This window comes from Apus apus, chromosome 1, assembly GCF_020740795.1.
Source record: "Apus apus isolate bApuApu2 chromosome 1, bApuApu2.pri.cur, whole genome shotgun sequence".
In the NCBI taxonomy this organism is placed as follows: Eukaryota; Metazoa; Chordata; class Aves; order Apodiformes; family Apodidae; genus Apus; species Apus apus.
Genome location: NC_067282.1, coordinates 99688616 through 99701333, shown reverse-complemented (window position 1 = coordinate 99701333; position 12718 = coordinate 99688616). Strand labels below are relative to the sequence as shown.

Genomic DNA, 12718 nt, shown 5'->3' with positions numbered 1-12718 from the left:
CACAGAGTTAGAAATCTTGTTTCCCAAATTTAAAGGCTTGGAAGATAGCCTTATAAATTGGTGCACATGGCTGGATGTCAAAGGAAGCAGAAGGAGGACCAAAAAAATCTTGACCTTGTGGTAACTAAAGTGATCACCACAAACACTACTTCTGAACCTTGGATTAGCGGGTTTTCAGCTGCTGTCCAGAACCTTCTGGGCTCATAAGTTGCTTTTGAAGAATCTAAGTGCAAGGAAATTATAAAAAGCCATTTTATTAGCAGTTTGCTACACTAAAAAAAATAAATCAGAACTAATGTTTGAAGACCACTCCCTTTGACAAGGAAAGTTGTTGCTTCATCTTTTTAATGAGAAGTTAGTGAATCCGACTTTCCAGATTTTCAAGTACTCCCACAGTAACACACTGTTTACACTGAAAAGCCCACTTCTGAAGTTTAAGCTGTTTCAGAAGAGCTGGCTTTCCAAAAACTAAGCTGAGACTTAATTTATTTCACATTTAAGCTTTTCCAGGAATTATGTGAATATCCTGGATTGTACATTCTTTAAAACAAGGTCCCTGACTGTATCTGACAAGTGCCCAGCACAACAAGAGAAAGCTACTAATGTTAAAGAATTTGAGTATATTGTATCACATCCTGCTTGAAATTTCAATACTAGTGTATGACTCAAACACAGTAACAGCTGGAAATAGCCAAGTAAAAGAAAATTAAGCATTTTTTATTGAAGTCCAGGAAAACATAACAGTGGGAAAAAGTCTTGGTTCCCTTCCTCACATTATCTGCCCTTCCCAGAGCAGACTCATTCACTGAACAGAACAAACACAGACCATATGTACCAGAAGAGTTATGAAGTTATTTGACTTCCAGCTTGATACTAGAGGTGCAGAAAAGATCACTGGAAGACACTGAGACAGGATTACAGAGCTAGGAAGGGCCTTCACCATTGATTTTTGCTGTAATAGCAGCACAGGGGGAGCAAAATGCCTAGCCCAAATATAGACTAGAATCTCCTTATCTAGAAATGCAGCTAAGGAGTGTAGGAGTTGACTGAAAGTAAGACACATTTCTGTTTCAACCCACTCCTCCTTAGCTGATTAAGTCAGTGTTTCTAATACTAACTCTCCTTAAAAATGAAAATGGCACTAGGTGAACAAGTCTGACCTCAAACAGCTAACAGCAAGAACTACTGTGGGTAGATTTAGTAAATACATATGTGTATTCATAGAGTACATTTAATTTTGAATGTTTAGATTATATCTGACAATATGCAGCCTCCTTCTGTAATCACAAAACAAACGCAGTTCAGCACCAACGCAGATCAACATTACAGGGTTCAGGTTACTACATGGAGTCTCAGTTAATAACAAAACGTAGCAGCTTTACTGGGGCCCTCCGGTGGGCCTTTAAAGGAAGACCCTTTTCCTTATCCTTTCATGTTTTTAATGTTAACAGCAAATTTCTTTCCCTTTTACAAGTACAGTGTACTTGGTACCACTGGTGCATCAAAGTGACTTTCTGCTCTTTATTCGTAAGCACATGAATTAATACATTTGCTGATTTTTAAAATTTCACAGTGAGTCAGTAATATGCTTTTTAGTTTTTACAGGACAATAAAATTGCTTGCCAGAAGTTTCTGACTTAAAGTACTACACAGCAGATTGATGTAGGCCTCTTGATCCTTCTTAGCACATTTTTGCTAAGTTAGAGTATAAAATAACTGTTCTAATTGCACCCAGGGATTTGTGTCCAATATCCAGATAGACTACTAAAGCTGACTCACTTTTCCCTTTGATCTTGTGTATTCTGTTGCTTGAAAGAATACAGACAGGTGATGGAAAATGCTGGAGCTATTGCAAGTACAACTGCTTAAAGACCAATTAACACCAAAAAAACCAAAATGAACAAGAAGCCAAAATGGAACTAAGCCCACAACAGCTGGTGGTCATCAAGGCAGTTTTCCCAGAGGGCAGAAGACTGTTACTAATAGGATGGAAATACGAAATTTACTGAGACCAAGTGTAACCGCTGATAACATGTATTGAGAAGTGCCTCATTTCTCGCATTTTCTGCAGAGTGAGAATGAAGCTGGACAGCAATTTTAACTTACATTGTGGGGGGGCAGAACCCAGTGGTAACTGCAGTGCAGTCCCACTGAACAATGAGTGGTAGGAGCTGATTTTACCATAATGCTATTTTAATTACATTTTTAAAAAGCAGAAATACCTTCTCCTTAGGACTTCTCCCCCCAGCCTGTATTTTGTGCCTGGGGTTGTGCTGACCCAGGTGCAGGACCTTGCACTCGGCCTTGTTGAACTTCATGACGTTGGCACTGGCCCACCTCTCTAGCCTGTCAAAGCCCCTCTGGATGGCATCCCTTCCCTCTCGGGTGTCAACCACACCATACAGCTTCGTATCATCAGCAAACTTGCTGAGGATACACTCAATCTCACTGTCCATGTCTCCAGCAAAGATGTTAGACAGCACTGGTCCCAACACTGACCCCTGGGGGACACCACTCATCACCTGCCTCCATTTGAACATTGAGCCATTGACCACAATTCTCTGGGTGTGGCCATCCAGGCAATTTCTTATCCACCAAGTGGTCCATCTGTCAAATCCATGCCTTGTCAGTTTGCAGACCAGGATGTCATGTCAGACAGTGTCAAACACCTTGCACAAATCCAGGTAGATGGCATCAGTTGCTCTGCCACCATCCACCATCTCTGTACCCTTGTTGTAGAAGGCCACCAGATTGGTCAGGCATGACTTGCGCTTAGTGAAGCCATGCTGGCTGTCACTAATCACCTCGTTATTTTCCATGTGCCTTAGCAGACTTCCCCAGAGGATCTGCTCCATGATCTTGCTAAGCACAGAGGAGTGACTGACAGGCCTGTAGTTCCCTGCATCTTCCTTTTTCCCCTTTTTAAAAACAGGGACTATGTTCCCTTTTTTCCAATCAGCAGGAACATAACCAGACTGCCATGACCTCTCAAATATGATGGACAAAGGTTTAGCAATTGCATCCACCAGCGAGTTAGGAACTAATCTGCCAGTTCATTAGAGATTCTCTTACACTTATTTAAATTACTGCAGAACCTGGATGCTAGAAGCCCCAACAGAAGATTAAATGAAGTTGTATATTATCCCTTTACAACAGCAAAGGTTTTGAGATGTTTGAATCATGTTACATAAACTTACATTCCTCTACTAACACAAAACATACACTCTTGGCACAGGAGATGAACACTTCTTACGCTGTTTCCAGCCAATGATTTTAACTTCAAATCCAGAAGAAACATAACCTCTTCAGAGCTATGAACATGTTCGTGGGCAGGGAGAACAGCTTGCTGCATGACAGTGATAACACCTACCAAAATCATGACACATACTGAACAGATGTACACACAAGGGTCATTACGTTCTTTGACATGGTTCTAAAAGAATGGTCAGTATCAAAAGTCTGGAGACACTGAAGATCACCAAATAATACATACCGAGAGGCAGAAAAACTAATTTTATTCACTGATTATTCATTTGGAGCTCATTCATGAAATTCAAGAAATAAGGGACTCCGAGAACCAAAAAGAACTGTCCAAAAGCACAAGTTATTATGCACTTATGTCTTATTTATTATCTGATTTATAATACAGATGAAGCAATAGTGCTAAATAGAACTATTTATCATTCTGCCTGGGCATTTGTTTTAAATGTGGTTCTTTCAGTGCCTTGGTGATGGTCTTCCAGAAGATGGCTGAGGCTGCCTGAATTTTGCGAGAACCTCAATAGAATCAAAGAAGGTATAAATGTTATAATTATGATGCTGAAGATTCTTGTAGGTAGAATTATCAAATTCTTCTGGAGCAGGCTCAGCAGCTGCTGTGGGCTCTGTGAAAACAAACAGGAACTGGTGACTATAAGGACGCCACATCAAAGAGCAGTATTTTTAACTCCTGAGCCAGCCTTCATACACTGTCAGATCCCTCATCCAGTTAACATTTAAAAAGAATAAATAAAGTCAGCAACTATAACAAAAAAGTGAGCTTACTAAGTTCTGCTGGTACCTTGTCTGGTCCTAAAGCAGCACGTTAGTATGCAGTAAGGGAACAGGCATTATTACAAGTAATCTAATACAGCACAGGTTTTCAAATCCAAACTACCACCTAGTGCCTGGGGAGGATAGGGCAGAACATTCCATTTTTATTTTGAACACATATGTCTGCATTTCCTGGCTTGTTTATAGTTGCCTTGGTTTTCACTTCAGCCAGAACAGTAGGTGACATTCTTATCAAGCCAAGAGAGGCAAAGCAGCAGTACAAATCATGTCTCATCATGTCAGACCACAAGATACAGCTATTAGAACTACTTTACAGATTGAGTTTTTTCCATGGGGAGAAGTGATGGAATTACTGAGATCTCCATGGTTTAATTTCAAATGTGGTTACACTGAACATTAATATATCAAAAGCCCTTGATGTAAGTCTCCTTTCTTCTAAATGTAATTTTCTAAACTTTGAATCAGCTCTTCTTGCTAAAAGAATAACCTAAAGTTACTCAGAACTACTTACTTCACGTTAAAGCCAACATTAATTCTTACACTTTTACAACATTATGCTAATTTACACAGTATCAGTTCCATAAAAGGTTCTTGTCACGGGCTGATTTTTACAACCAAGGAAATGGCAAGAAATAAAACTTTATTCCCTATATTAATTTATTCTCATATACCCAGGGTTTTAACAATAGGAAAGGCACAAGCATAATCTAGTGAAAAGCCTGATCATATAACTTTGTATGTAGTGGTTTAAGTTTGATCGTATTAAGCTTCTTCCTGTAATACAACCCTCTACAATAAAAATGCAAGAACTCAAGCAACTGAACACCAGAATCTCCCTTTGACATAATTATTGTTATGTAACACTGTCGGTTTAAGAGCATGTATCCGCAACATTTAGCAAGACTTGCTTATAAAACACGATGTTGCAAGCCATAGCTTCAGTAAAACAGCACAAAAAACCTATGAAAGGAAATATCCCTGTACCTACTGCTCAGTTCTTACTGAGACAACTCATAGGAGACAACACCACAGATACGAAAGCCAGATGATGTAGTCTTTGCTGCAAATAGCCCAGAGAACAGACAAGTGTAGGCAAGTGTACATTCAACCTGCAAGAGACAGTTGTTCCAAATTAAGAGACAGATGCTCAGGAAGAACGGCAGATGGAATCTCCTTTTTCCAGCCCAAATACACTGTATTTGGCTTCTCAAAGGAAAATTTATCCCCGAGTTCATCCTCCCCATACTTCAGACTTCATCCATGCTTTCTCTCTTAAAGAGCAAGCATTTCACAGGATGTTCTTCTAAAATGAATCAGAGGTATATTTCTGAGTTACCACACTTCTTACTTAGCAGATAAAATCAGCAGCTTTTGCTGACTGCTTAGCATGCCTGCTCTACAAAGTGGATGACATCACCTTGACATCCAAGTTTGTAACGGTAAAAAACACTTTTACATCGTCGGTGTGCCTGCTGCAGAGTTTGCAAATGAACACAAGAACACAGGAACAGGACAGAAGCATAGATTACAGAAAGTATTATTGTTAACTGTGAACATGATACATGGAAAAGCAGTAGCTGTTCTCAAAGAAGGTCTCAAAAGGAAAAGAGAAGAAAATACATCCAGAGATATCCATGATGCTACTGAACCCAGTGTAGCTAGGTTTGACTCTGTGCTACCCCTGGCACACAAAGACAATTACACCAGCAGCAAAATGGTGTGAACTTGCTTGTACCAACCCCCACCTCTCCTACAGCCACTGCAGCAGAGTCCTCTAGGTACATGCCCAACAGAAACTTTCCTGTTGTCCTGTCACAGCCTTAACACCTCCACTGAACAAGAAGAGCTCAACAGCCAAAGTGTCATTTTCAGCAAAGCCAGGTCATACCCAAAAGTGTTTTTCTGGTGTGGTTATGATGATTATGGGTTTGAGGCACAGTGGTACTATTGCCCCATTGATACAGATCTGCAGGAAAAGCTTGTCACATGGTCTTAACCTCAGTCTGGATTTACAGCTTAAGAGCACAAGAGGCTGTTTCAGAGATCTTCAGTGTGTCATAATCTTCACCTTGAATCATTGGCATATTTTAAGACCAAGTCTTCCCTCTTGTACTTGAAGTTAACTGAACTAATTTTTTGCATCTTCATATCAGCTTCAATAAGGAAAAAAAAATGTTTAGGCATCTAGAACTCTACTGTGGATGAATGGGATGAAAAAAGCATCATCTGTAGATAACCAGAAATAGCCTCTTCCCATTTTTTAAGAAAGCTTCTGCTGCTGCCTGCAAAGAGGAACAAATACAAATGTAACTTGCAAACAGTGCTGCATTTTACCATTTAAGTAGCAGTCGAAGAAGGTAGCTTAGCATCCAACTCTAAGAACAGCTCAAATTATGAGTTGACTAAGTACTTAAAACAAAAGGCACTGTATCCTGGAAAAGACTGTACAAAAGCAATTATTTGTCACTTAACCTGGTGAGACAGTTCATGGAGTTACAGAATGGTTGAGGTTGGAAGACACTTCTGGAGGTCATCAAGCAGGGCCAGCTATAGCAGTCTGTCCAGAACACATCCAGATAGCTGACTTCTGAATATTTCCAATGATGGAGACTCCAAAACCTCTCTGGACAACCTGTGCCAGTGCTCCATCACTCTCACAGTATAAGAGTGTTCCTTGATGTTCAGGCAAAACTGAGTTTCAGTTTGTACCCACTGCCTCTTGTCACCAGGTACCACTGTAGAGAGTCTCACCTCTGTCTTCTTTGCACTCTCCCATTAGGTATTTACATACATTGATAAGATTCTTCACTACCCACCCCACCTGCCCAAACCTTCTTTACTCCAGCTGAGCAATTCCAGCTCTCACAGCCTTTTCTCACAGGAGAGATGCATATTGCTGGCTCATGTTCAATTTGCTGTTCACTTGGACCCCCAGGGTGTTTTCTGCAAGGATACCACTTGAAAGGTGACACCTAAGCAGCTTTACAGTTATGCTGCTTTTACTTTCAAGTAGGCAAACTCTTTAATTCAAAGCAGCAATCAGAAAGGGGGGGTGGGCAGTGTCTTAAGAACTGTATACACTGCTTAAGCTGAAAGGCAAGAATGGTGGCGAGAAAGCCACCACAGATCAGGACAGAGGGACATTTGGCTTTTGAAAAAGACAGAGTAAGATCAATAGGTGAGTTAACCGGACTAGTAGTAAATAAGAAGGTTAAGTTAAACAGGGAAGTATAGCTAGGGAGATGATTACACGGTGCACAGTGCTCTTTCCTAAAACACATCACTGTCTCCTCCTCATCTCACTACAAAATTTGAGTTGTAAGGTCAACTTTGTTCTACTTCAACACAACTCACAACCTACCAATCTCAGAATCAATACCTATTTCTTGCATTATCCTACAATTACCTGAAGCCTACGAACATCTGAAACACTGTAAGGTTATAAATAAATAAATAAAGAAAGAAAGAATGAATGACATAAAATTTGGCTCAGGAGAAAGGCAGCTACCAAATCCTTCTGAGAAAAGAAGAAAAACAAATTTTGTCATACAACACCTTTAGTCATAGTGGAAACAATCTTGTTTTCATTTTGTACATAAGTGGTTACGAAACTAAATACAGTGAAATGAAGACTGCTTTCTTTCACAGCATCACTGGAAACTGAGTATTACTGAGCACTTATAATAATTAGCAGTGAGTAAGAATTTATCTTGCAGAAAGTCACTGCCACACAGTTAGCTTCAGTATAAAGATCAGAGAATCATGAACACAGAAGATTTGGAAACCCTTTAAAAAATGTTAAACCCTGGCCCAAATGAATCAATACAGTTCAAACAATTTAAAGCTGTACCCTCTATTGTGCTTCTTTCTCCAGCCTGGAGTCCTGCTTCCAGAATGGTCTCTTCCTTTGCTGTAGTGCCCATCACCAACATTGTGCTTTCAGAAGTCTCTTCCAGTTTAGGAGCAGTTACTTCTGCTTCTGACTCCTGTGCCTCCTTCATCTTTTTTTCTTTTCCTTTTTTGGAAACTGGCTTTTGCTTTTTGTCTTCCTGACTCACTGATGAAGCCTTCAGCTGAATAGCAGCTACTTGGGTTTTAATAGACTTTTCCTCCAAATAATCAGATTTATGAGTGACATCAGTCAGGTTTTGGCTTTCAGCCATGGGTGGTTCAAAGACCAGCTTCTGCCGATCTGCTTCTTTCAGAGTTGATTTTACTTTGGGGTCTTTTGCTTTGGATTTTGGTGTTTCACGGCTGACAGATGTTTTAGAAAAGGCAACCTGCTTGACAGGAGACACGTCAGTTTCTGGCTTGTATGGCTTCTTCTTGGCTACATATTCTTTGTGGGATTTCTGGGACAAGTTCTCTTTTGCTAGCATTGATGCCTTTACCGCTATGTTCTCAGAAAAGATGGAATCTTGTCTAGGAAACTCAACTTTGGTTTTAATGGCAACTTCTGAATCATTTTCTTCCTCAGAATCTGAGCTAGAGTCTGAATCTGAACTGGATGAAGATGAAGTTTCTTCTTCAACTAACTCCTTCCTTAGGCCTCCTTCTTTTGCAGGTATAGTGAGGTTTTCCTCCTCCAGGGAGGAAACAACTGCTCGCTGAGGAAATGCAACCACAGTTTTTCTTGCCATGAACATCCTCATGTCTTCAGCAGAAGGTTCTGAAGCTTCCCCAAGGTTAGTGCTAGATATGCTCTCACCTTTGTTTGCAGATACTAGGAGAGAGCTAGAAGACAACATTTTAGGAAATTCAGATGGTGCCTTGATGCCTAGAAGCTTGGTGCTTCCCTGTGGTGCCACCACATCTAGGAAATGGCATAGAGAGGATTATCATGATTATATCCAACACCGCTTTTATTGCTGATCTTAGACATACAATATGAACTTTCTGAGATAATTTGGTACAAAAAGCAAACTGGAAGAAGTTATTATACTAAATACAGGCATCATGAAGCAGAGAGTTTTAAGACACCTTAAATTAAAGAAACTAGAGTTCTATTTAGCACTTTTAAGTTTCCGCTGCTGCAATGCTGAAACTCGAGTGCCTTTTGCTCCTTGCTCTGCCAGACTCCTTGCAAGAGCCATTTTTCTCCATTCTTCAATTCTGCATCACTGAAAGTGGTTTACAGACACCTTCCTATCTCAGATGAACATCAAGATAACTTGTTAGCTGAACTCTTCAAAGATGCTGCCAGAAAGGTAGTATTTTCCTATGAGCAAGCCAGCGAAGCAGAAGACACAGTAAAAAGACACAGCAATAGCAAGCCTCTTGCAAGTTATCTTCACAGCAGTAGGGAGGGATGACTCCCAAGGGACAAAGTAGCACAATAAGAAATATCTGAAGCCAGACATGAAAGTATTACTTGCTCATGTGTCCATGTGACCTACTAACTGAACTGTGTCTAACACAGTTTAATACTGTTTTCCAAAGACCTTTATCTCCTCCAGTCTTCACTGTGTCTACTTCCTATTTTTGCTTTGAGAGCTCTTTGTAAAAATAGTCATAGACAATCTCCTAATGCTCCACGTTAGCCTGCCTTTGTTTCTTCTCCCTCGTGGATACTTTCATTAAGTTAAATTCTCCAGACAAGGAGCCAACAGTTGAAGTTGCAACTTTCAGGCCCCTTCAGATAGTACCAAATACCCCTTGGATGCTTGTACTGATGTCCTCAAGAGGCTGACCAACAGCGAACACTGCTGTGGTTACAAAACAGGAGGACATAGAGGACTCGGAGCTCATTAAGAAGATGCACCACAGCTTAAATTTCATATAGCAAAGCTAACTCCATTAGGAGTTGCACCACTTCCAGCCAGCAGTGTTAAGTCAACCGATTTCCAGTCTACTGTACAGATTTATCTGCAGTTTGAAAACCCAAATCTATTTTACAAGACTGTAAACTACATGCAGTTTTCCCCTTACTAGTGTATTACAGTAATACCTTGTAGAATCCAAGGTCTTACTATAACTTGTTCTGAATAGAAGGAAATCTTCAGCAATGTCCAAATGAAAACACCACAGAAGAGATAGACACATGAAATTAAAAGGAAAGCATTTAAGAAATACAGAGTTCTTAAATACAAATGAGAAAAAGATCAGTTTACTATACAAGTAATACTTTTGAATAATTTCAGACACACTCTTCTCTCTGCCAGATGGACAGTGCAGGGCAGGGAGGGAGGACAGGGGGAAGTATGAGGATGAGTAGACACCGTTGAAAGAAGTCTGATTCCCTGCATAGACTGGCACAGCCAAACAGCAGCCTGTGCAAACTAACATGGAAGGAAACATCACTCAGGACTGAAGAGGTCATCAAAGAAGTGTATAGGAAGGTCAAACTAACACAAGAATGTGCAAAGCGATAACAGACAAGTGAAGGCTGAGCAAAAGCTGAAGTAATACATCCTAAGAAACTAGTAATGCAGGTGCCGTTCAACTTGACCATTAACAGTAGGTGTTACTGAAAAAATACTTCAAAATTTGGATATGTGGGAAAGATACAGATTTCAGCTTTTAATCGTAGTCTAATACAACTGGTATAGACACTTTAATTTGAGTACTTCAAACATTGTACCACCTCATCTGTATTTGCATCGCTTTGCCAAAAGAACAATATATCCGAATAAGTAGCAAGATTATTCCCAGATGCATTCTTACTGATGCTTTTAACATCAGTATCATTATCAAAACATGTTAAAAATATGTTCACACTTAGAAAGGTGGCATGCAGAAACTACAGGTCTATTCCCCATCACTGACTGTACAAGCAAACATTACCATTTTATCTAAGCAAAGACAATTTGCACACCCTGTTCCAGCTAGAATCTGTAAAAGACAGCTGCAACCTATACACCTTAACTAACCTAAGCCATTTGCAGGGGAAGCAGCTGGCTGCAAGAGCTGGCCTAAGAGGTCTCCTAACACCTTCTGAAATCAAGAGCTGCAGGATAATGAAAACAGAAACTGAAGCTCAAGTACATCTCAAATACGTTTAAAATATTGCAAAAATAAATTATAATAAAGAGTGATTTGTTGTTCAATCAAGCTTGTATCTCTACAGCAAAGGCTTTCCTTTTAAGAAGTGAACATTAGAAGCCAGAAGTCTGCATTCAAGTACTCTTTTAGTGACCTTTTCAACAGTTGTCAGCAAGTCTGATCATTCCTACGTATGGTCCCATGGAGCTTTGCTGTTTAAGCACCTTGATCTCTAACTTGGGCTGGAAATCCCAGTCACTGAATCAGTTTACAAACAGCATTTTGCACAAGATACTTTGAAATTTGTATTCATGTTTTGACTTTGGTCAGGAACAGAAGGGCTTCAAATATTCCTGAACGCCAAATGTTCTGCAGCATCCAAACCCAGGTGCATGTGTCGTCCTGCTTGTAACACATGGGGCAAGAAGTGTTATAATTTGTAATTATTAATTTATTAGCATTTAACACAACAGGGCTGTAGAAGTTTTCTGCAGCTTCTCAACATTTCTGCCTGAAGCATATACTTCGATCTTGCAAGTCTGTCTTTCTGTAAAACTGGATGCTTTTTGACCCTCATAATCAAAATATTACAAAACAAATGGGCGAACATCGTAAGTTCAAAACCAGATTTTGCATCTCATTAAAAAAAGCCAAAACTCGCTACACTAATTTCCATTAAATTTCAGGCAAGCTGCAAAGCCTCTTTATTTTGGGACAAAGGAAATGACAGCTCTCAAGTCTGGTCAAGCATCACAGCAGCTAGCACGTTAAGGTGAAACCAAACAGGAAAGAAGCATCAAGTTCATAGCGTGGCCTGTAAGTATAGCACACACAGACCTGTTCTTACAAAGTTATAGTTTTAATTTCCTTAATACACCGTGTGTTCGAACAGAAAATCCTGTTAACATGGTGACGACCTTTCGCTTTCTTCTCTTATGTGGCCTGCTCTTTAGAAACGTGCAGATCTAAGCTCTTCCTGCCTATTTAACAGCAACTGCAAGGGCCTGATCTTAACAAGACGGGCAGACAAACTTTCACAGTCGGGGCACCACCCCAGGGCACAGAAGGCTCCCGAGGCTGGCAGGCTGCCGTGCCAGAAAAGGAGCCTCTCCCGCTCGCCAGCCCCTCGGCCTCCCCTGACACCCCCGCCGCGGCCCGGGACAAACCCGGCATCTTACTCCTCGGCGGCGCGGCAGAGCTCCCCGGCCTGGTGCAGAGCGCCGCGGCGGGGGCAGCCCCGCGCAGCCCCTGGGCCTCCAGCCGCAACACCTGCGAAGAGACGGCAGAAAAGTGACCTCCTCGGCCAGAAAGAGCCCCCCCGGGGCGGGGGGGGACCCGCCCTCCGCCCTCCGGCACCTCCCGGGGCCCGCTGCGCAGCTGCCGGCCCGCACCGGTGCCTCGGGCCAGGCAGCGGGCCCCGCAGCGGGGAGGTGACCGGCCCAGAGGGAAGCCGGGCAGCCGTGCGGGCGTGGGGAAGGCCGAGGGGCTCCGAGGGGCTCCCCCCACGCCGGCGCCCGCCCTGCCCTGCCCCTCACCGTGCGGGTGGCCGCCCGGCCGCGGCCCAGCAGCGAAGGCGCCGCCATCTTGTCGTCAGCCCCGCACCCCGCCCCGCCCCGCTGGGCCAGGCCTAAGCCGCGAGGCCCCGCCCCACCCGACCCGGCCCGGCCCGGCCGCCGGCGGCGGG

General features: G+C 42.0%; 1 protein-coding gene across 5 annotated transcripts; it reads right to left on the bottom strand.

Annotated features, from left to right (window-relative positions):
* Positions 1 to 3494: 3494 nt before the first annotated feature.
* On the bottom strand, positions 3495 to 12671 carry NDUFV3 (NADH:ubiquinone oxidoreductase subunit V3). Of its 5 annotated transcripts, none has more exons than XM_051618995.1 (4): positions 12570 to 12671; positions 12201 to 12303; positions 7904 to 8866; positions 3495 to 3884 (listed from the first exon to the last, which is right to left on the bottom strand). In XM_051618995.1, the coding sequence occupies exons 1-4, from the start codon at positions 12615 to 12617 to the stop codon at positions 3718 to 3720; spliced, it is 1281 nt and encodes a 426-aa protein (XP_051474955.1). In that variant the 5' UTR covers positions 12618 to 12671; the 3' UTR covers positions 3495 to 3717. The 5 variants fall into 5 exon arrangements, with proteins under 5 accessions (XP_051474955.1, XP_051474964.1, XP_051474982.1 ...); XM_051619004.1 differs by having other exon boundaries at positions 12213 to 12303; XM_051619022.1 differs by lacking the exon at positions 7904 to 8866.
* Positions 12672 to 12718: the final 47 nt, after the last annotated feature.

Coding starts and splice junctions, on each gene's coding strand:
- NDUFV3 (XM_051618995.1), bottom strand. CDS start 12,617: ATGGCGGCGCCTTCGCTGCTGGGCCGCGGCCGGGCGGCCACCCGCACG. Junction 8,867..12,200: donor GCCGAGGAGTAAGATGCCGG/GTTTGTCCCGGG, acceptor GCCATTTCCTAG/ATGTGGTGGCACCACAGGGA. Junction 3,885..7,903: donor AGAAAGAAGCACAATAGAGG/GTACAGCTTTAA, acceptor TTGTTTTCACAG/AGCCCACAGCAGCTGCTGAG.